The following is a 24116-nucleotide window of genomic DNA, read 5'->3' as shown; positions in this document are numbered from 1 at the left end:
ATTTTTTGTGTAACTTGCAGTTGTATCACCCTAGGGTCCCCCGTCAGTATTTTTATAAATTTATAATATTTTAGAGGGTATTAGTAACCGATTCAAAACATCAACGTAATCTTTCCATTGATCTTTTTGTAAACAAACGCTTATATACACTTGCGAGGTATTGTATCTATTGTGTCTTTCCTCTTTAGATTGTCGAGTACAATTTGAAATCAAATTCTTTCCCTCACCACCACCTGTCTCAAGCTAGCTGTTTAATTAATGCACACGACGCAGCATGGAGAAAGTACGACCTTGTCAGGTGAGGGGAACGTCAAGATGGGCGTGTCTTTTTATTTTTACCACTTCTTCATTGAAATACGTGCGAAACCAGTATCAGGTTTTATAATCCATAGAGTACTATAACGTTACCTGTATTTTTTCAAAATGGCTGTCAAACCACTACTTTGTACTGAGGATGGACAAAATACATAACGATACAGAAGAAATGTTCGTCGGCCGAAAATTGTAGTCGATTTGTCGACAAGTTAATAACTAGTTTATAAAAGTTTTTGAGTGTGCTTAGATTGTGCTAGCTTATGTTTTGTTTTGTCCTGTGTGCAAATATGCAACATCGTGTGTGCAGAGTTATTAAGAATAACTTGTAGTAATTTGTACAATGTTTCATTCCTATATTTTTATAGGCGATTGGATGCATCTATTGTTGCACAAAAGGAAGTGGTCCAGCGAGCACAACTGCAACTGGCTAGGTTTCAGGTGAAAATCCTTTCTTTCGGCCAATACTAAAAACTAAACTTAAAGTTTCGTTGTTGGTTATGGCGCGCATGCATTTTGTGATGTTCTGCTTGAAACTTTATTTTAGTTACCAAACAAGCAAATGTTGCTCGATAATCGCATGAATAAGTTTGCGTTATTCTGATATGTCACTTACAAAGGTTTTAAAATTTCAACTTGTTTGTTTTTAGTGGCTGCACGAGGAGATTGTGGTTTCTGGAAACAGAAAAAAAATCCCTCTTGCTAACCCGACAAAGTTGTCAATTATCAATGAGATTAGGAAAGTATGGATTTGTTTATTTGTTTACTTGTTTGTTTGTTTACTTGTTTGTTTGTTTGTTTGTTTGTTTACTTGTTTGTTTGTTTACTTTTTTCTTTGTTTACTTGTTTGTTTGTTTGTTTACTTGTTTGTTTGTTTACTTTTTTCTTGGTTTACTTGTTTATTTGTTTACTTGTTTATTTGTTTACTTCTTTCTTTGTTTACTTCTTTCTTTGTTTACTTGTTTGTTTGTTTACTTTTTTCTTTGTTTACTTGTTTGTTTGTTTGTTTATTTGTTTGTTTGTTTTCTGGAAATTCCTTTTCTCTACGTATTCATCTATCGATCGTCATTTATTTTTGTTTCTGTTTTCAGAAATTGCAGGCTATAAATCAAGTTGAGCAAAGTATGCCGAACCTGATGGACAGGTACGCCCAACTGCAGTCCAGTATTGAGCAACGCTTAAAATGGGCGTCGGGCGCTAACCCGGCTTTGAATATCGTATTGCAAGAATTTGGTGATGCAGTGAGCGAGCGAAAAGCAGTGTTTCTGGTACGTGTTATGTTTTTTTAATAAAATATATAAATTAATACTTAATTGACACTGTGGTAAATTCCACGATGCGAATAGTGAAATGTCTCTGAGCATGCGCGGTCGTGCTGATTTTTTTTTGATTTTTTTTTTTGTTGTTCTTTGTATAGAGTGAGAGCAAATTAACACCTCAAGTGCATGGTCTGGCTAATGCAATCGTAAAGATGGAAATGTTCAAATCAAATGTGAATGACTCCAACATTTTCGATCAAGCGATAGTTTCTATCTTGCAAGAGTAAGCATTATGATGGCATTTTTTACTTTTACCAAATGACCTAATTAATCTCTGTACTATTCTTTGTACAATTCTATACTAATCTCGACTTATCTCTATTTTTATTGATCTGACTATTATTGGCGTCTAATCTTGCTTCTAGGTGTCAAGTCTCTTGCGAAGCCTTTGAAAACTGCATGGGTGACCTTGGTGACGTAGAACAGTTTATGAACAGCTTGCAGGTTGCTGAATTTTTTTCCTTCTTTACCTTAATAATATATAGTATCATATTAAAAAGATCTTTAAACCACAAACGTTTTTTGTAAAGTTATTCCTAACTTAGAGTTAAAAAAAATGATTGGATAATTTGGTGTCTCTTTTATCCCGAAAAATATGCTCCTATAAAATAAAAGCTTAGAAAGATTCTTCGGTGCCAATGTTCCTTGTTCTAGTGGTCAACACATTCGTCTTAAATTCTTTTAGATATCTGTCCCTCCAAAAGAACCAATCACCATAAATTGGATGAAGTCAAGGGTGGACCTCATCGATTCTCAGATGAAATCTGTTCGATTGAAAGAACCCACGATGAAAAGCGCTATTCAAGTTGAAAGGGTATGTATTTTATCTCGCCGTGGCGGATAGCATTATTAACCTCGCTTTCAGGTTGACCACACGTCATGGAAATTTCAGAAGTGATGGAATTCGTAAAATTTGGTCTAATTTGGAAAAAGTCATGGAAAACACTTTTCATTGATTTTTTTGCATTTACAATGCGTCTTTTATATTTTCATGACTGCCTCTTCACGTTGATTTTAATAGGTTATTTCAGTTGTTTTATCATCTGTTTTCTTGACTTGCATACCATTGCAATCACAGGAATACTATTTTAACTAGTCGATAGCCCGTTGATAAATACACAGGTTCACTCGTTCTTTGTTATCGCCTTTCTCGTATCCGTCGCACAGCCCTTAAATCGCGCAGAGACACCTATCGCTGCTGTGGTACCGTAGAGACAGATAAAATAGAGTAATTTATAGCCTTCGGAAATTATATTTTCTGCATCGGATGATTATATCATAGCTGTGTATATAAAAAAACCTTAAAGTTATCGAATTTATTGAAAAATTTCTATAGGTTCGGTGAACATATAAACTTTGTTGTTGTGAGAAGACAAGCTTTTTGTTTAGGAGAGCCTGAAATCTCAAGTGTCGGTTGTGAAGGGTAATTTCACATCCCATCATGCATTGGTAGGGGAAGTGAAGACCATGTTGAAAACATTGGCAAAGGTAAGTCGAGAAGAGTCGTTTTGTCCACTTTGCTAAAAACTTGCGTTGTGTTACGTACTTATTTTGATTTGTCATTCGCCACTGGAAAAACTTCAAAGGACATTGTTCTTGCTAGTTTTTTATATATATATACCTTATATACCTTACATATGCCTTATATATATGCCTTATATATACCTTATATATACCTTATGGCTGTATCTCTAGTGGTTAGTATAGTGCTTAGGTTTCCACGATATACATATTCAACTTATAACCGCGATAAGCATACAGTCGTGGTCATACAGGGGATGCAAATGGTGTCATGTTTTTCATAGGACGAAGAAGCAGAGGAATGTTTGAACGTGCGACACTTCATACAAGCTCATAATAAATTCTCTGAAGATTCTTCGATTGTTTTGAAGAAAATTCTTAGTTGTAAGTACCTTACAGTACCTGTTCTCCACTTCTGCAACTTGAGATTTCACATTCTTCCTCTTCCTGACTGTTCGGTACCCCTGTCAACAGATAACCTTCAGTATAATGTATAATTTTATGTGTGAGCTAGTTGTTGTTTTTTAACGTCTCAGTTTTTAGCGCTTTTTGTCTGACGAAACAGTTTTAAAAATATGTGTTTTATGGAATTTCGAACTTTCGTCGGACGTCACATTAGTATCGTCGCAAGTAAAATCGTGATAATTGTCCCACAAGTTGCATTTCGAGCTTAAGAAAAAAAATGACAGGCTTTTTTATATTTCTCAAATGTCGACTAGTTGAATATTTATGTTTTGTATTCTGGCTACTTCATAGTGGCTAGCGTTAGTCGTGCTGACGTAACAGATGAAATAGCACGGTTGAATGAGGAAGACTCGAGCACTGTTATTGCAATGATGGCGGATCTGACAGTTAGTGTGAGCACGTAAGTATACTGGTACTGCGTTTTTAATGGTTCCAAAATTGTAACATGCAACCTAATCGTTATTTTATCGCCACCGACAAGAATTGTTTGAAAATAAGCAGATTTAACACAAATTGTTTCGAAGGATTTAAGGTCAGGCCGTTCAAACTGAAGCAATTAGTATTTATCAGTGAGTCGTTTTTATGATTTTAGATTGCACGACCAACTGTTGTTGTTTGGCATGAGCTCGCTGCGTTCGACAGAAGTAAACGGCCAAGACTCGTTTGCATCAGGTTCGCTTTTTTACATCTTCCCGGTTAAATACACTTCAGTATTTTCTTTCTTTTGTTGTTGTCTTTCTAATAGACAAATTTAAACTAAAAAAATTTTCAAAATGAAAACCTGGAAGTAATATAAATTATTTTCGAAGAAAATTTTTTTATTATTAGTATTATTAGTATTAGTATTTTTTTTGTCAAAATAATCCTTTGAAAATTGATATTCGCGAGTTTAATGGTATTTTTATCCAATTTATTAGCTCTGCGCAAGAGCGATGTAGCAATCCTGGAGGGCGCTGATGAATCAGTTTTGCAGGAAGCCCAAGGTGACGGTGGTGGACAACCGTCGCTGAGTAACCTGACAGCTAGCGGGAAGGAGAATGTTGCGAAGACTCCCATGTTGACGACGCCTCCTGTTGTTCCGCCCAATAAATTAGCTGGTATGTTTACTATTCGTATGAAAATTTGGAGAACTTTATGCAGTATTAAAATCTGCGAAAAAAGATTCCTGAAAAAAATTTTCGCAACGACAGTGAAAATAAATTCCTGCGAAAAATACTGTTACGTAAAGGACATTTAATGCTACTTGAAACATGTCACTTGGAAAATCGAAAAATAGGTCAATCCGCGAAATTAAATATATGCAAAAAAATCCAACATCGGTTGATCCCGCATAAATCGCAAATCAAAAAATTAAAAAAAGTCTCTATAAAGCAAATAAAAAAAATTGACATAACCTACAATTTTATTTGATCAAGGGAGAAGTTTCTTAAAACACCAATTTTCCTGTGGGAAGAAATTAAATCTGAAATCTATTAAGTGCCATGAAAGAAATATTTGATCTAAGTTCCGTAAGGGAGTCGGAGAATATTTTTTAGGAATGTAACGTAGATTCTAGTTTTCTGTGTATGTATCCACAATTTATTATTGCATTCATTATATAATGTTAATGTATAGAAAACATTTTTCTTGAAAGAAACCTTAAGATATATTTAATGTTTATTTTTATTTATTTTTAGCTTTGACACCGAAGAAAAACCCAGGCGTCCTTGCCAGAGATCCTAAGACTGGAAAAGGTTTGTGAATGTTTGTCGTTGTTTTGTTTTATTGTTTTCGATGTTGTTTTTATTGTTGTTGTCTTCGTTGTGGTTGTTGTTTGTTGACCTCATTGTCGTTGTTTTTTGTTATTATTGTCGTTGTTTTTTGCCGTCGTGGTTATCGTTGTCGCCATCGTCGTCGTTGTTGTTGGTTGTTATCAACGTTGCTGTTATGTTCTTGTTTACGATTTAGCTTTGCAAGAAAAAAATCTTTATGCTCTAAACGTATGGAAGCGAGTGAAAGCAAAGTTAGAAGGTCGAGATCTTGACTCGAGCAGAAGAGCTGCTGTTTCTGAACAAGTATGTTATCGTTCTAGAATTTTGTTTAGTTGGAAAAACAAAGGTCGGGAAAACAAATGATGTACTAAAACTTGCAATGTTACTTCAAGATTTGTGAACTATTACATCTCCTTATATAAAGGTTCGGTGTTCGAGTGAGCGAATGAAGTATTCGAGTAAGCGATTGAACTATAAATAACTTTTTGCCTAAGCAACGACTAACCGAGATTTTTTCTCTGAAAAACATGATTTTCGCCTGTCAGGAAAGTTTGACAGGAGCTTGTTTTTTCTTATTGGTTTTATGCACCCATTTTATCAATGCGTGTTTTATGCTATACCTTTTTAAATCCTTTAAATTTTTTTTGTTATGAACATATTAGGTAGCTCACATAATCCAGGAAGCAACAAGTCAAGACAACCTGTCACAACTGTATGAAGGATGGACACCGTGGGTGTAACTGGTCAAATTGCAATGAATAAATGAAGTGAATGAACATAGTGAAATGGTAGCAGTTAAATCTGCTGACCCAAGCCGATACTCAACTACACGAGTTCTTCTTCCTCATTTGTATGACTTCTGGCTTACGTATTTTAACAACTGGAGCTCACCGGGTGAAGCATGCGAGAGGAAAACTGTATTTCTTGTGGTGGTGTAGTTTTAATTAGACGCGCAAGATGTTTGCTATAATTTTGATGATTTACTTGGCTTAAAATGACGCGGAAGAATTGATGGATCAGGAAGATAAATCCATGGAGATGGATAGAATGAACAATAAACCTAAACGGGGACATTTTTTCTTTTTCAGTATATAACGTGATGTATTTGATTAAACATGTATCTTGGGTGTTAGTTATGCAGATTTTTTTTCTGTCTCGATTGGTTCCCTAAAACGTGTCTGGTATTTCACGTGTGCACAGGCCTGTATGTTGCTCTCTAAACCTTTTCAGGGAAGTAGCTACATTCTTCAATATATCAATTTCAAGGGGTAAAATTTTGCTAGCCTTGTTATGCAAAAAAAATGCATTTTGTTTTCGCGCGCTCACATCAACTTAAATTTCGGCGAAAATAATCGCTGGAATGGAAAACATGAAAATAATTTTTTATTACACTAAAACCTCGGTCACTTTTGGAAAAACCGAAATTATTCGCGGTTGCAAGGTTGCCGCAGGAGATTAAAGGAAAGATCTTAAGAAACCAACAAGATATTTTTTCGAAATTAATGGTTGTTAGAATTTAAAAAATAATTTTTTTTCTTATCATTGGTTTGCAAAAGGTTGCCTGCTAAACTTTTTTTTATCAGAAACTAGGGCTTGGTTGACCCTGGAGTGTTGTAATATTTTGATAATTTGGCCCTGAAATGTTTCTTAAAAAATATTTTCAAGGTTGTTAACATACTAAACCTGTACGTGATGATTACAAAATACAACTGTTTCAGAAAAATAACTTTTCATTTACCGTGGATTGCAGCGAGGAGAAATTAATTCAACCCGAAGGTTTGCCATAAAAGTACCAGCTGCTACACTTGGAGGTCCTGATTTAAATCTAATCAAGTAGTACCTGAAAACGATATTACAGGATAATTAGGATCTAGAAGAAGATCAGGAAGCCGACATCATGACCATAAAAAAGGGCGACTTTGACGGGAATATATTTATTTGTTTAACATGTAACTGTTTTTATTCTGTACCGTTCCTGCCTTGTGTCAGTTTCTTAATGTTGGAGATTTTCTTAGCCTGCTCTAGTTTCCTAAATTTAGTTATTCTGAGCTTTTTTGAAATTTTTACAGGTTTTCTTATTAAAAAACCGGTAAAAATTGATTGTGAGAATACCTAGTGGTCCTTCGGGTGTTGATTGATGATGACCGTTGTGGGGAGTTTCTTATGAGACTTCGAGCGTGCATTTGACAGTGACTTTCTACACTGGTTGCAAGTCAGGTACCTGCGATAGCTATAAGAAGTTTCAGTGTATATATCTTGCTGGGGAGTACAATGACCTTGCCACATTTTTATTCTACGAAAAAAATATATAATGGAGGAAAGTTGACCAAAACCAATCTAGCATTTTTGATACGATAATTTTTTTGCAAATATAGGCTTATTGAACCTCAAAAATTACTTGCTTAATGTTGACAAACTTTGTTTGCGCAGGCTGCAACATCTTTTGCAAATAGCGTTTGAAGTGGTTCTCCTAAAGTTTCGGCTTATGTTTTCCTTTTGCCTTATTTTTTAATTCCGCCTCCATGTTTCCTCCATATATTTGCTCGCACATTCAAGAACAGTCACATGTAAATAAATATTCCATATTTAGCATTATAAATTTTACATGTACATCACAAAGTATTGCGTTTCACTCATTTGTTCGTCTTCAAAGTGTTCTTAAATCCTTTCAACTTTTGAACGAAAAAGTTTTCCAGCACTTCGGCGCATCGGTAAAATGAAGAATCAGTTGGGTTGTAATATCGACAGTTGTCAAATATCCTTGACACGTCGGCGACAAAATCTGTCAATGTTTTATACTTTTTCGCTCGTAGCTTCTCGTTCATTGTTTGTAGATCTAAATCGAATACAATCGTTAAATTAACAAATGCTTAAACACGCTGTTATGTGTTTAGTGTGTTTTATGCGTTAAGTGCCGTATCTGTTCTGTAAACTACATTATTTGTGTTGTATATTATTTATACGTGACAAAAATATAGTTTTTCAAGTTTGTTTTTTGGTAGTTATGATCTGTGTGATACACAATACACGCCAAATAAAACAAAAAAAGAACACAGGTCTTACCCATTGGCTCTTTTATCTTTGTGTAATAATCAGTCACTTCTTTGGCATTAACCGGTTTTAAAAATGGCCATGCCATCTTGTGATTCTAAAAATTAAAAGCATGCATGCAAGTTACTGAATTTATAAAAACGAGAAAAGCTATTAGGTGAGTCCACTCAGGTGGGAAGGCAGAATAAAAGGCAGAACACATTACATTGTAAATCCTCTTAATGTAGGTAATTTTAAATGGAGTTTTGGCACAAGACGACACCCTTCTAATCATCTCATCTTGTTGAGGGTGACCACTAGTAAAATGAGAACAAAAGTAAGGATATTAAGGAGAATAAAGGAGAAAAATTGATATTTTTTAAGGATATTTTGCTGCGGACGAGAATAAAAAAAATTAAAAAAATAAGGATAATTAAGGAGAAAAACAATTTTAGTTCTCTATCTTTAATGTTACATACTATGTTCTAAATAAGAAAATTATACATATTATACAAATATACATATAAATTATGCCCTAAAAGATTTCAGGTAACAGAGAAATATGTATTATTTCACCGGTGATGAACAATGTTACGATCAGAAAAATTAAGAAATAAGGCAAAATTAAGGAGAACAGCTAAAATTTCAATTTTTTTAAGTATATTTAAGTACTTTTAAGGAGATTTTCTTTTTTTTGTGTTATTTAAGGAATTTAAGGAGTGGTCACCCTGTTGTTTGACAACAATTCTTGCTTACCAGTTTCGCCTAACTGCTTCAGTACAGCTTGTTGTTCAATTTAAAACGATTTTTTTATTCGTAAACTTAAACAGCAAACGTATCCATATAGAAATCATAAAACATTTTTAGAAAGGTAACATTTGAACACAACAGCTATTCGTTCCGTCCTGGCTATCGTCGCGTTCTACCTCCCTTAAAAAGAAGTCTTGAAACAAGTGAACAAAATGTATTTTTCCATACAAAGAATTTTACTTCTGAATAGCGCTTTTCATTTCAACCAAGCCTTACTTTAAATACTCCATATTTTAAATATTCACTACATTAGGAGACCCCCGACATTAGAATATTACTGTCTACTCTTTCTTGTAAGTGAGAATTGCAGTAAAAAGAAGGTACGTGGACTCACTCACCAGCAGTGAACGATACAGTCTTCTTAAGCCATCTAATTCTTTCGCGGTCAAGTCCCTCATTTCGATGAGGTCTTGGTCGTTCTTCTTGCAGCAATTTGGACATTTGTATTCTTCAATAAGATCGGCTTCTGACTGAGTTATTCCAACGCAAGTACCATGGAACCAATCCTGACAGAAATCGCAACCCACGTAAAACCTTAAACAAAACAACAACATCTTTTAAGTTAGGCATGAAGGTTTACATTAAATTAAATTTATTAAATAAAAAAATCCAGACAGGATAATTAAATTTTTAGGACAAATATGCTTTGTCTTTCAGGCCGTCCAAAGCCTAAGAGTGTCCACGAAAAAGCAAAGAACCTTACAGCACCGATAGGTAATTCGTTGTTGTTGTTTACAAAAAATAACGTGTAAACCAAAGTGTACTTTGCGACTACTAAAAATATCTTACTTGCTATCGTCATAAGGTTGTTTACACAAACAGTAGAGTTCTTGCTCCTCCACAGTTTCTTTTTGTCGGCTGCAATCTTCACACATAAACTCATCGATCGTCAACGCCATGTCTTCAGTTATGCCGACACATGAACCGTGAAACCAGTCATTGCAGAGATCGCAACCAACATAAAACCTAAAACAAAATAAGGAATAAAACTTTGATCTTAAACATCTTTAACAATTATCTTATTCGTACAACTAGAATTAATTTGAAGAGCATTTTTAGCGGGCAGAAAACGCAAATTTTATGCTACAAATTTTCCAAGAGCATCGATCCAAATGCAAAAAAATTCTTAAAGTACTTCATTTGCGATAGTTTTTGTCCGCTTTCCACAATAATGTTGATTATTTGTTTCAAAAGAAAACTTTAAGCTGCTTACTTCGTATTATCATAAGGTGTTTTGCACACACAGTACAACCTTTCGTCAACATTCATGTGCTCTACATTCTTCATCTTTTGCTTCTTCTTTTTCTTAACCTCAGGAACCGTCTCGTCCTGGCTTTCTGATTTTTTTCGTTTCAAATCCGTCTTCTTCTTGCTCGTTTTGGTGGGTTCGAGCGCGAGAATTTCATCAGTTCTGTCAATGACAGAAGGCTAAATACAAAAATACTTCATTAAATTATGAAACAGAGTTAGCTTATTCACGAATTATTAATTTTCTGAAAGGCACAACTAAATTGCCGTCTACGTCAACGAATATATATTAAAAATGTATAAATTAAAATACGTAACATTTATTTCGTTACTTAACGTTTTTTATTTAAATTTTTTTTTATTATATAAAAAAACATGACTTGATAGATGCTGTGAAACGGTGCATTGACATTGAGGGAAACGCTCATATGGTTCTAATTATTATTGACTTACTTTAACCCATAACATTGAAATAAGGAGCAAAATTAAAATTTGTTAAAAATATTTCGCTCAATTTTCCAGTAAAAATCTCATTCAATAAACAACTAACCGCGCTTTCAGAGAAGCCAAGTTCTCTTTCGATTTCGTCTTGAACGTTTCTCAGCGTCACCGTTTCCAGCAACTCTCGTTTCCGTAAGATTTGCAATTTCAGCCTCTCTTTGCGTTCGACTAGCAAGTTATTTAGTCTGGCTGTCTCTTGTTCGCGTTGTTTCTGAAGAACGTTAGCTAGCTTCTCGACCTTTCGCTTCTCTTTTTTTTCTGATGATTCGATCTTTTTAATGATACTGTCCACGACACTTTTTGAGATAAAATATCTATAAAATTTGAAAAGTTTATATTGATAGAGCGATTGCGTGGCTAATGAGTTTTTAGTCCGAGTCCCACTTGATCCATTATCTTTGCCACACTTGAAACCTAATGTACAGGCTTACTAATTGTTATGTAATAACCAAATTGAGCATAAAAATATCCAAGAAAAACTCACGCCGGGTCTGTATACAACTTTTTGTTTGTGAGACTCAATGGCACATTTCCTTTTCCAAGTCGATTCTGCACCGGGGGAGTGGAACCTACATAATGAAACATCGAATATGATTTTATTCAGTGCACAAGAAAAATGTGCAAACGAATTTAAAAGTTGTTACGCATAATTTTAGCCTTGTAAATATTTTTAAATATTTCTACCAACGCGTTTTACAGAAAAGAGAAAACATAAATAATAATTTTCCAATCACTGCTAGTTTTCTTAAGCCCCTTAAAGTTTCGCTTATTGTCATGCAACTAGAGATGAGTTCTCAGTTCACAGAATATAATCTCAACAAAATTTCCACCTCGAAAATCCTTTTAAAACTTCCAAACGGCAGCGCATACATAAAACTGCTCACTACCTTTACCTGCTCGTGACAACAACACTGTTGGTTTTGATCCTCTCGAAGTCACTCTGTTCGAAAGTGAGGGTGCATACTTGTTCAAAAGATTCGCTTGGTATGATTTCATAGCAGGGAACATGGATGGTTTCGTGATCACTTGTTTGTTTACAGGACTGATGGTCAAACGAGAAGTGTGCAAGGGACTTGAATTAATGGTTTGCTTCGGCAGTATCTGATACTGAAAACAAGAATAACATTGCAACTGGTTGGCTAGGTAAACAAATTGTGGAAAGAAAACTTGAAAAAGTTAACATTGTATCAAGAGAAAGTGTTAGTAACTTTAAAAGACGATTTAAAACTCAACCATCGCAGAAAAAGCAAGGCTGATTCTACATTACATATTTACACCATGTTCTTTCATGGATATCAAAAAATAAACCGCGCATGTGCAGCACAACGTACCCTGGGACTTGATTGGTTTCTCTTTGCGAGATCCTGGGATGTATATTTTTGAATGATGTCTTTTCTTGCTTGAACAAGGGAAGACACTTTCTGCTTTTGGATTACTTGCTTTTGTGAGAGCTCTTGGTTGCGCTTCTGGTTTCTCTCGTTTTCAACTCGTTCCCAGTAATGACGAATTTCCCAGAGATCAAGGGAGGACTAAAAAATTTTGTTCGTACAGGACATACAATTTCAAAACAAGAAACTGTTAGATCTTAAGAGTTAGGAGGACATAGAAAGTCCAATATTTTGAAGTTTTACATATTGGTTAAAAAGTACTATATTTTGCACATTTAATAAAGGCTGATAAAAATTGCACAAGAAGAAGTTTAACAGAGTAAACAATTGAAGTTAACGACTTCTTACAACTCAGACTTCAACATTTTTTTCAAACAAAAAAATTATTTTATCGAATACTTAAAAAAAACTCACCTCATCGATCCAAGATTCAATAGTTGTCCTTTCTTTAGGAAAGGGTTCCCCACTTTCATCTTCACTAGAACTTTCAGAAAGATTGCCATCCAATGTATATTTCATAGGTGTAACGCGGTCACGAAGCTTTATTCCTGAAAATGCATCAACAAACTTGAGCAGGTCTTGTAATTTGTGGTACAAATTTTTTTCCAGGAGTTAAAATATATTACAAGCACTTTTACACACAAATAATAAACAGTAAATAATTAGTTTATTTTACCTGTGGCAGATCCGCGAAACTTTGGAGTTGTATCAACAGGTGTAACTGGCTTTTCTAGTTTCGGTTTCTTGTTTATTTTAAAGGGCTGGTAATTTTTCCTGACTTTGTATCGATATATCAATCCGTCAGAAGTTAACGGCTCACCATGTAAGATTTCAACAGTCATGATGCCTATAAAACAAAGACACACAAAAATCTATTTCTCTTGTATGACAACTCACGGAATAGTTAATAAAAAAATTTTTGCAGTAGAATATAACTTTCAATTTAGAAACATTTTGCAAGGCATTTTAAGAACAAATGTTTTTGTAAGTAAAAAGCTTATAAACATGCAAAGGGTCGCAATAGTAGAAAATATACACTAGGTAGAACATTTTCCGCCACTTTACACTGCGAAAAAAACACAAATAATTATGAATCCTGACGACATCTAAAGTGGAGAACAATGTTGTAGAGCTCGAAAAAAAAATTTTGGGGATACATACTGTCTTCCACTTTTTGAAAGCTAAGAAAATTTTAACATAAAGTTGTTCTTTACACTTCCCCAAACCACAATACATTATTTATAGCAAAACCTGACCATCATCTTTTAAACTAAAACCTGTGAAACTCTACTGTAACAACCACTTACACAATGGTGAAAATGGCAAAAGGTTTTACCTTTGTTTGAAGTCACAGCTCTGTTGACGCCTTTAGGTGGTTTGTTATTCAACACATCCCACTTTAAACAACAATGAAGCATTCTTAGTAAATGACCTACAGTGGCAATATGTCTTGCTTCTGTTAGTCTGTATCTCCATGCCATTTGAAAAGTCGGTCGCGGGAGAGATTCTGGCCATGTCAGCGAAGGTTTGCAATTATATAAGTAGCCGCCGACCTCACTGAAGCCACCCTGACGTGCCACCCTTTGAACGTGATAGTCCTTGAGCATGAATACGGATTTTATCCCTCGCCTTCGATCTTTTAGGCGTTTGACTTGGTAACTAAGTAGTGCTTCAGGCTTTTGAAATACAGGCAATAGATATTTCATCTTATTGTGAGCACTGTTGTAAAAATCTTCGTCATAAGTATGGAAACTTTTTTTCGAATTGTTGGGCGAAAAAGCACCACCTTTTGCAACTTTCGTATTACCACCTGACACAGGAGACACGATTTGGTTATTTGAAGTTTTTATTTGGTTGACACTGTTCACCAACGTTGTAAAACCATTTCCAGGAAGTTTCGGTTGAATTGTTCCCTTTGTTACGCTGGCAACACCAGGTGTAATTGTCTGTGGGCGTACTTGAGACAGGCCTGTTATGATTTTGGGGCTGGCAGTTATAATGCTATTTGGAGTAGCCATTCTGGAAACAGATGCATTGGACTGGCGTAATATTATACTTCCTTGGGAAGCCATTTCTCCCTTCTTCCCTGTCTTTATAACAAAATGACCAGTGCTTGTTCGAAACGCAACAATACCACTATCGTTTGGTCTAATTCCAGCAGCAGCTAAAGCTTGCATCAAAGCAGCATTATTACCACCATTAATTACAACAGGCTGAGCATTTTGGACTACAGTGGGGCTTGCACCCTTGGAAATCACTCTTGAAAGAGGTAACTTAACTGGTGTGTTGATAATACTGCTACTCGCCAAAACAGGCTGTTGTTTCTCGGAATTATTTATAGTAACTAACCTGTTTGGAGTCATCATTACATTTTGAGTTAATCCCATACCAACAGAAGGCAGGGAAATAACAGTGCTTGCTTTTTTGGGTAAAATTTCACGAGTACTGGAAATTACTTTTAATGTTGCTGGGCTGTTCAAGGTGGAGCCTGCAGCACCTAAATTAGTCAATGTGCCTGATTCTTTAGGAACATGTATTAATGCTTCAGCTTTTGATGCATTTGTCAATATACTAGGTGTAGGCGTGACTGTGAGAACTGTTGATGAAGGCAAACACACAGATGATGTGGTCTGTATTGGTGCAACAGTAGTAGTTAGGGAAGAAACAGTAATTGCAGAAGTGTGAGTAATGCCAATGGAAGTAGAAGTTAACACTGTTGTAGCTTGTTCCAAACTACTGATTTCAGATATTTTTTTACTGGGAGTGGATTTTTGTGTGTTGACAAATGATGGCTGGGTTAACACAGCAGTGCTGACAACAGACGTAATAGAGCTCTCTGAATTGCACAAACTAGAAACAATAATGGTAGATTTTTTATTATCCTTTTCTATACTGTTTACTTCAACACCATTCTGTTTAGTAAGAAGTTCATTTGTTTCAACTGATAATTTACTAACACATGCAGAATTTAAAAGGTCTTTTAGTTCGGTTTCTTTAAGAAGGTTCACAGGTTGAGAACTGGAAGAGACTTTCACATCATATGGTGCACTGGGCAATACAGACTTCTCTATTTTCTTTATAGTAATGTCTTTATTGTCAACAGAACTTTTCTCAGTGGTTCCAAAATTAGCACACACATTATCTCCAGAAAAAGAAGAATTAACGGATGAGTTAGTATTTGTATGCCCGTTGCTAACAGTAACAGTCCCAATATTAGACTCATTTACAAACATGACTTCCATTAGAGTATCCTCAGACCAACAGGCACCTTTAGACGTGCCACCAGAAATACTATTGCTAAATTCAAGTACAGGAGTTCTAATATTTTTAGCGGCAGAGATTTGTGACATATCCAATCTTTTAATAAAGATCCTTGGAGAAGTTGGTTCCTCTTCATCACGTCTATCAAATTCTTCAGGAGCACTTTCAATAACATTTAAGGAGTCTTTTTTGACAAACTGCGTACCTTTTTTCAATTTAACCTTACGCAGTACTTTCTCAATATTTTTCTTTTTATCCCTCGTTGGGTACTTCTTTTTGCCCTTTTTTGGTCTTTGCCAACACCATGCTCCAACACCTGTTATCCGATACTCCTCACCCTTTTGCTCCCATATGGTATGACGAGGCACCCAGCTAAATTTCACTGGCACTAAAACTAAAACATCAGGTAATGGTCACACACCTTAAGAAATTTTATCACAAGTCACTCTGTCACAAGAAATTAAAAATGTAAAAATTTATGTTTATTTTTATGCACTTAACTGCTCCACAGCAAACTTATGCTTTGCGTCAGCATTTTATTTTTAATTTTGTCATTACAATTAAATTTAGTGAAGAAAAAAAAGCAAAAGATCATATGTTAAGTTTCATTAAAATTAAATAAAAACCCACAATGGCAATAATTTGCTAATGTAAATCAAGAATTTTTTTCTCAATTTTTTAAATTTCAACTTTTGCTGAGTGCCTACATGAATTGATTACCAATCAGGGGATACATTAATTTTATACCCATAATAATTTGCTATCATTTAATAAATGCAAAAAAATGGCATGACAACAGTGCTTATCAAAGTTATGCATTTTTAAAACCTCCATGACTTAATAAATTAGTTAAAATTAACTATATGAAATGGCCTTGCTAAATTTATTAGTTATGGTTTATTATGGGTGTCCCATTAGTTTTTACATAGCTAGACCAAAATTAACAACAAGAGGATAACCAAAGTTTTATTCGATTTTTGAAAGAATTGACAACCTTTTTCTTCATGTGACATAGATTTCATTTGGTATATATTGGTATGGTTTGAGTACATTTTGTCTAAATAACATAATATTTAAAAAATGCAACAAAAAGATTATTTTAAACAAACCAGGTAAAAATAATTCTTGATTATTTTCAATTTTAAAGGTTGCTAGATATTCCTAGTCTCTATCGTCTAGTCGCATGAAAGTTCAACTTTATTAAAAAAATTTAAGATTATCATGTGAAAAAGGAAAAGTTTTTACCTGTAGGTTCTATGACTTCATCCTCACTTCCCGAATCATCTACATGAATTAGTTCAGACTCTTTGTCTGGCTTTTTTGTTTTTATCTTATTTTTAACTTCGCCTACCACTCTCCTTAATTTTAACGTTCCACAACTTTCTTTCCAAGTGGTCACCATAATAACTGGTTTTATCATCTCTTCCAACATTAACAGGAGAGAAGCAAAATCTTCAACAGTGTTACATAACCGAACAGCTCTGATCCAACATGGTAGCTGCTTATACCAAACTGGATGCAAGAAAGCTGTAGGGAGTGAACTTTCAAATGACAACATACTGCTTCTTAATGTTGCTTTCAGTTCCTGTAAACCATTCTGACACTGTCCATTCCATCGGAAGTCGTTCAAACAAAATTTGTACCCCAAAGACCTTCTTTTGTCCTTTTCTGCTTGCAGCTCACTTTTACCTTTAGCAAGGAAATGAACTGAAAATTGGTTCTTATATAAGGTATAACCGTTTCCCATACCAAGCTTGAAATAATCTTTAGCGTTCAAAGGTTTTAACAACTTCTCGTCACTGTTGTATTTGCCAACCTCGGAAACAACAGAAGAATCAGCTTTTCCTTTTTCGACACCTTTAGTTCTCGCTTCTGCATCCAATTCAACAGCTAAATAAAAAAAGGAATCCTACTATGAAGAATTAATGCCTGAAGTGTTCCTCTGCTTAATAAATACGTTAAGAACAGCAATTTGAACTGAGAAAAGCTATAGCAAATCCCTTTTAATGGTGTCTTTTCTATTACCATTTTTTAGGGTTATTTTTTTTACTGGAGGTCATTTCCTAATGTTTGGAGACTGAAGTTTTTGTTTGAATTATGCAAATTGCATAATGTAAACAAATACAAGATAAATCTTTGCACAACACTTACAATTACAACACAACAATTACATCTCAAACAACAGGGCTTGAAATCATACGCAAGTCCGACTTGCACTGAGACTTGCGTAAGTTATGGACACGTCCATAACTTATTCTTGTGTACATAAGAAATAAAATACATAAAAATAGTGTAGTTAAAAAATTCATACTTAAATAAATTTGTGATTCTTTTATTTAAAAATATCACAATAGTTATTCTAACAAAGTAAAAATAAAAAAATAAATAATTCTAATAATAATTTGATCTGAATTTATTTTATATCTTTTAAGCGTCTTTTTTTTAATGTTCAACCTAAAGTAATCTTATTATGCATACTTAAGTTTTCTTGGCATAAAAATAATAATTATTACGGATTTTTATAATTTGAGTGACTACTAGTTGGTTGAAAGTAGCACAGACAGAAGAAAAAAAGAAAACTATCATCAAAGTTTTTTAGTATTTTTAACAGCAATTGATAATTACACCTGGACACTAAGTTGTGAACTACAAATCCTTAACACCTAGAAATGATACCTGTCAGAAGCAAATTGTTTTACCATAAATGTGATTGCAAAGATTGCAAAGCCCTGAACAGAAAAAGAAATCATGCAGGGTGGCCAGCAAACTTCAAAAACAAAATTCCAGGACTTTCAATGTTCAGACAAATCAAATAAAAAAGTGAATTCAAAGCAATAACAATATATAATGGTTCAAAAAAATAAAAATAAAGGGGTAAATGTAATCAATTATCAGTACTTAAAAAACTCTCATTTAAACATTAGCATCGAAAGAACAAAGTACTAACAAATTTTCTAAAATACATTTCCTGGAATTTTTATTAAAAAGTCACTTTTCTAGAATTTTATAGCTGCTTTTTTAGATTTTCCAGGACCTATAACCAATTTTCCAAAATCTTGCAGGATTTTACAGGTTTTTTATGCTTTTACCACATTGTCATGTATTTTCCTACTATTACTTCAGAAGCAAAAAATACAAGTCCTTTGGGTGCGAATACTACGTGAGAAACAATGCAGAGATTTTAAAAATACACGTTTGCTTTGTGCAAATTCCAAAAACTGTGAATTTCATTTGTTTTGAGAACATTTATTCAAGAGTACTCACAACGATAATAATTAAACGACATATAAATTGACCTACCAGCTTCAAACGTGTTTTTGGATTTAATTTCCTTTTTGAATGTTTGAAATTCTTTATCAATAGCCTGATCAAGTTCACTCCTTGTTTCTGTTTGCTTGACTTTATCAATGGTTTCTTCACCACTAAGTTTACACACTTTGGTCACACAAAGAGAAATGACATCAGCAACTATTGATTCATCATCCAAGAATTTATCAGACTGATTAATTTTCATTAAATTCACCTGACAACCACTCAATTGAGCTGCTCTAACCGCTTCATAGTGTTCCTCATCAAACGGATGGATAGTATTAGCTACATCGGAATCGTGAACAAACTTTAAATCAGGGCAACAAATGAGTCTTAACATTCTTTCTTCTTCTTCTTCCTTTAAACCTTCAAAGGAAATGTTAACATTAAGGTCATACAAACAACACATAAATGAATAAAACAAACAAGAATGGAACTCAAAATCTTTGGGGTTATTATAGCCAAATGGCAGAACATAATTAGACTAACACAGATGGGCTTATCAGAAGAAAGTAGAAAAAAAATACTGTCAAAAGGAACTGCATAGTGAACAAAACATTAGCAACCAGTTTGTTATCAAAAAACCTTGAGAACCCAGTGTCTTTAAACCTCTGTAAAAAAGTCTATCTTCATGCACTACCAACTGCTATTGTCAATGTTCACAAAAAAACTTAGGTTAGTTAGTTAGACCCCAAAGTCACAAATTTTTGGCTGATGTCAGCACACCCTACTTCCCCAATCATTTTGAGATGTTTCCAATATATCATGCAAATTGTTTTATAGTACAAAAAGTAAGTGGCCCTCTAGCTTGGTGATTCTTTGCTGTCGTAGCTTAGTGGTTATAACTCTCACATTTTGTGCAGCATAACAGGGTTTCATTAACCCTCAGTGACGATTAATATAAGTGAATGGTACCATAGCCCTAGGTTAATCCTAGCCATGTGAGGGAAATGAGGAAAATGGGAGAGATGGCAGACTGTGTGGTCCGTTGGATGTTGCAGGTAATTGTTTGTAGAGTACGAACCCTCAATAGGTCTGCATAGCTCAAAATGAGCATTAAATTCTCTAGGATTCCAACACCTGGCCTACACATCTAGTAAAATAGAACTTTTGCAGCCTACTTTTTCCCCTTTTCTGAACTTTACAAAGGTTTTGCTTTCATTTTTTTTAAATTTAACTGTAGTTCGTGTATGGAAGCATGCAATGGCAAAAAAACATATAATTGCTAATGCGAGACACAGGTTTGCCAATGTGAAGCACCCAAATAGCATTCCACATTTCTTTTCCTGATGTGAGATATATTTAAATTAGAAAGGTTGACGCTACAACATTATGAATATTTTCACACCTGCTATTACGGGATAAAGATATAAAATTACACATGTCATCCATGTATTAACCAAGCGGGGGCATGTTGAAATGAAATTTATTGCAGAATCTTATTCAAGAAGTATAAATGAAACATACTGCAAAAGATTCAAAGAAAATTTAACCTACTTTGTTTTTCAGCTTCAGCCTCCTCTTCTTGTCTTTGTTTCTTGTATAGCTCAAAATCCTTACTTTCTACCAGCTTCGAATCTCTTGGCATCATTATATATGGAACCAAATCACCTATGGAGAATAACCAAGGTTAGTGTTAAGACAGAATGTTTCTCATAAAAACTAGCTCTGTTCGTAAAGCAAAGTTTTTATCTGCCACATAATTTTCCCATAGTGTGTAAAAACTACAATGAATATACACTTAATTATTGTTTCACAATAGGACACCCACAAACCTTTTTTTTCCTGATATAGCTCTTCTGTGATCTTCATGTGTCTCACAATTTCATCATACCGATCTTCCAAAACAGAAACTAATTCTGTTTCCTTCTCGTCATCCCTTAAAGCTGAAAGCAGCTCATCAAAATGTTTCTGGCAACTGTAATAGAATAGGTCCAAGTTCCCTTCCCTGAAAAGAAAGTTTATCTCTAGAAAAACAAGACCAACTTTTGAAACACAGTTTGGAGGACCTTTAAAGTGGGCTTGTTTTACAAGGAAATTTTTTGTTTTCCACACTATCTATCTACCCTTCACTTTTTACTACTCTCAATAAACCACAGACCTTATTTTTGTGATAAATTATTTTGTACTTAAACAATATCAGATCATTTTATTGAGTTAAATTTTTGCAAAATAATTTTGGATAATTCAGCTGTACATAAAAAGAAATTGATCCTTTCAAATCTTTATCTTATATTGTTTGTTCTACTTTCAATGTTTTGAAATGTGCCCCAACATAGATGATGGTATTGGTATGGAAGAGAACTCCATCATACTCAAAAAAATTCTAGGTCATACAGCAAACATTCCATCTTACAGCTTTGTAGACAGACTATCTTATAATTTTTTTTTGTCAAGACTAACTTTTTAGCTTTAAAGCAATAGCTATAGCATCGTAGGTTTTTATTTTGCTATTTAAACTACTAAAGTTTCATTACAAACGCCAAATTTGATTCAAAACCCCCTGTAATGCTGTGAAGGGAACGTCATATAATATTTTAAGCAAAAATGTCTTAGACTTTATGGTGAGTCATTTTGTACAAAGTTTCCTCACTTGCAAAAATTGTCAAAGGTCCTGGGCTTCCTGTTATTATTGTACATAACAGGTAATGTATCTTGCAGGTTATGATTTTAAATGAAGTCCAAACAAATTTAACTGTGTATATATACATAGTAACTAAAAATACTTTTAAAAGATATATATGTATTTACTCGAAATATGGTGATATTTTCAAGCTTTGATGATTTAAAACGCAGTAAATCGATGTTTAATATTTACAGCAGCATTTTTTAGGTTTTTATGATTCCTATGCTTCATACAACCATGTGTTCGTCCTTTTACAATAGTGGTTTTTAAATTTTCTATTGACCCATTATCATAAATTTATAGTGACACACCACAAAGTCTGAGCTTTATATCGTTATGTAATTTGTTATTTTAGAACGAAATGCACCAACATTCTAAGCTTCTTTCAGCAGTAAGAACAAAATAAGGTGATGTTTAAGTTTAGTAAAGCCATTTTTTATTTTGAAACAAAATACGGCAAATTCTAAGCTTCATACAACTTGTAATCGTTGTATTTGAATGAAATACAGCCATTTTTTAGAAAAGAAAATTAAGTTGTTAAACACAAACAAATATTAGGCCGAGCTAGACTCACTCAATATAAATATATAAATAGTTAAAACTCTAACTAACACCTTGACACTTACACAATAATTCTGCGAACCATAAACCAATATGTTCTATTATGACGATCTGTTCCAAGGGGTTCATTTCGATAAACCTGAATGCGATCCAACTCAAAGAGCACATCTGATACTCCTTTGATAGTTTGGTCATTACAAACTGGACACAACCATTCATCTTCAGGAACTTTTAATAAAGGTGGAGACAGACATTCTAAGTGATAGACGGATGGACACAGTTCACAGCAAAGTAAATCTCCCATTCTTCCACATTTTCTGCAATGGTCATCTGATATAAAAAGTCCTTCATTTGCAATTTCTTCTCTTATAGTGTTTAAGCTCAACACATTATCTGACAACATGCATAAAATCTCCAGTTTAGATTTTGCTGATACCAAAGGAAAATTATTATCATTAACTATACATGACATATGATGGTAATCTGGATTGGAATTTATGTATGTCCTTAAAATTTCAGGCCAAGTAAATGCATCAATTAAATACAAATGGATATTAACCATGTCTTTTTCTTCTGCATTACCATATAACACTTGGTTAGACTCATCATTTGCTATAAGCAGCTTTAATAGAGATACATGTATTTCTGTCATAATAGAACACTGTTCCTGGGAGTTTAGGGCAGCACAGAAATCTTCAAAACTGCTAGGAGAAATTCTTAATACTCTCCAAAAATGTCTAACAATTTCATAAACATGAAGAGCTTTCATAACGTCTTCTGTTTCGATAAGTAAATCTCTTGAAGACTGTGGAAGTAATAGTGGCCTGGTTACAACAGGCATAGGTTCTGGAGTAACCGATCTTCGAATATAAGAAACATTATTAAATGGTCTTTTATAAGAAAAGTCACTATTAATAGACGAGTTAATAGACTCCTCTGATTGAACAGATTGGTCAGAGTCGCTGTCACTAATATCCGCAAAATTTTTGGCATATTCTGCGAATTTAGATTGCTTCTTTTTTCTTGATTTACGCGTCCTTTTTTTGGTAGGAGTTTCCTTGGATCCATCTTGCTTCACCACGCTTTTGTTCTGTTTCCGAGAACCGGTATTGGTCTTTCCACCCCTTGCACGAACCATGCTTACAGTTCTTACAGCTATTTACGGCTATTTTAAGCGGCGCCTGTTCATTTTTGCAGATATGTTTTTCCTGCAGTCTCAGTTTGCCGCCATCGTCTTTCTATTCGGAAAGGAACCTTGAGTCACGTGACCTGTCGCCCCACAATGCATCAGCTAAAGCGCTTTGCTTATTCTTTTTTGTAGTTAATATGACCACGCCAGATATGTTTAGTTTATTTCATCACGGAATGGTCATACTTGCTATAGCAAAGTTAACCAAACTACAAACTGATGGCCGTACAGACGAGGATTCCCAGTTTGTTTACTGCACAATACCATATAAGTATAAAAGGGGAAACCCTTTGCAATGTTATTCTAGGCATGGTGAGAACCTTGGTCGGATGCCAGGGAGGCGGACGACCCGACGGGTAGACAGTACTTCATAAATTTTGTCGTTGCTTCTTTTTTAGAAATAGATAGATTTATAAATGTTACAGGTTTTAATTTCTTTAAATACTTACAAAAATGGCTGGAGCAAAAAGAAGGCACAAGTTGCCTTATCACCAAGCCCCGTTTTCAAGCAAAAAAAAGAGAGGGTTGGAATAATATTAAAATAGATATCAAATATAGTAAAGAAATATGTTTCAAGGACAGCGCGAGTACTCTATATCTCGAAGGGTGCACACTGATCGCTGGACGTGCTTTCCAAAACAGAAAGTAACAGAAATAGGTTTTGGCAGGCAAAAGAACAAAAAATAACTAAATATTTTCTCGATATAGTTCAAGGCGATAAAAAAGGTTTAGCGATAAAAGCACTTTATATGCTTTATATTCGCTTTGCATACATACTTCAGAGGGTTGTCATTGCGTCATTACTTTTCAATATGTTTTCCTAAA

General features: G+C 34.3%; 2 protein-coding genes across 2 annotated transcripts in view; one reads left to right on the top strand and one right to left on the bottom strand.

Moving 5' to 3' along the window:
* LOC130648834 (serine/threonine-protein kinase SMG1-like) overlaps positions 1 to 6504 on the top strand; it is a 34295-nt gene extending 27791 nt beyond the window's left edge. The window contains exons 57-71 of the mRNA XM_057454937.1: positions 189 to 298; positions 681 to 753; positions 963 to 1055; positions 1404 to 1580; positions 1730 to 1854; positions 1997 to 2075; positions 2317 to 2445; positions 3021 to 3119; positions 3437 to 3536; positions 3909 to 4017; positions 4210 to 4289; positions 4535 to 4714; positions 5294 to 5350; positions 5565 to 5671; positions 6031 to 6504. Of these exons, the coding sequence (XP_057310920.1) occupies positions 189 to 298; positions 681 to 753; positions 963 to 1055; positions 1404 to 1580; positions 1730 to 1854; positions 1997 to 2075; positions 2317 to 2445; positions 3021 to 3119; positions 3437 to 3536; positions 3909 to 4017; positions 4210 to 4289; positions 4535 to 4714; positions 5294 to 5350; positions 5565 to 5671; positions 6031 to 6108 (1596 nt within the window). The 3' untranslated portion in view covers positions 6109 to 6504. The remainder of the gene's footprint in view (positions 1 to 188; positions 299 to 680; positions 754 to 962; positions 1056 to 1403; positions 1581 to 1729; positions 1855 to 1996; positions 2076 to 2316; positions 2446 to 3020; positions 3120 to 3436; positions 3537 to 3908; positions 4018 to 4209; positions 4290 to 4534; positions 4715 to 5293; positions 5351 to 5564; positions 5672 to 6030) is intronic.
* A 1432-nt stretch (positions 6505 to 7936) lies between these two features.
* Positions 7937 to 23370, bottom strand: LOC130648836 (nucleosome-remodeling factor subunit BPTF-like). Its single transcript, XM_057454938.1, has 17 exons — positions 22168 to 23370; positions 20691 to 20863; positions 20413 to 20526; positions 18907 to 19281; positions 16852 to 17496; positions 13682 to 16000; positions 13022 to 13192; positions 12760 to 12893; positions 12289 to 12486; positions 11851 to 12064; positions 11442 to 11526; positions 11007 to 11271; positions 10422 to 10636; positions 9998 to 10174; positions 9547 to 9742; positions 8432 to 8516; positions 7937 to 8204 (listed from the first exon to the last, which is right to left on the bottom strand). Exons 1-17 carry the CDS (start codon positions 23238 to 23240, stop codon positions 8002 to 8004), a joined length of 6642 nt encoding a protein of 2213 aa, XP_057310921.1. The 5' UTR covers positions 23241 to 23370; the 3' UTR covers positions 7937 to 8001.
* Between the last annotated feature and the right edge of the window lie 746 nt (positions 23371 to 24116).

This window comes from Hydractinia symbiolongicarpus, chromosome 7 (assembly GCF_029227915.1).
Source record: "Hydractinia symbiolongicarpus strain clone_291-10 chromosome 7, HSymV2.1, whole genome shotgun sequence".
Classification (NCBI taxonomy): domain Eukaryota; kingdom Metazoa; phylum Cnidaria; class Hydrozoa; order Anthoathecata; family Hydractiniidae; genus Hydractinia; species Hydractinia symbiolongicarpus.
The sequence above is the reverse complement of the archived record's forward strand: the minus strand, read 5'-3'. Positions and strand labels throughout refer to the sequence as shown.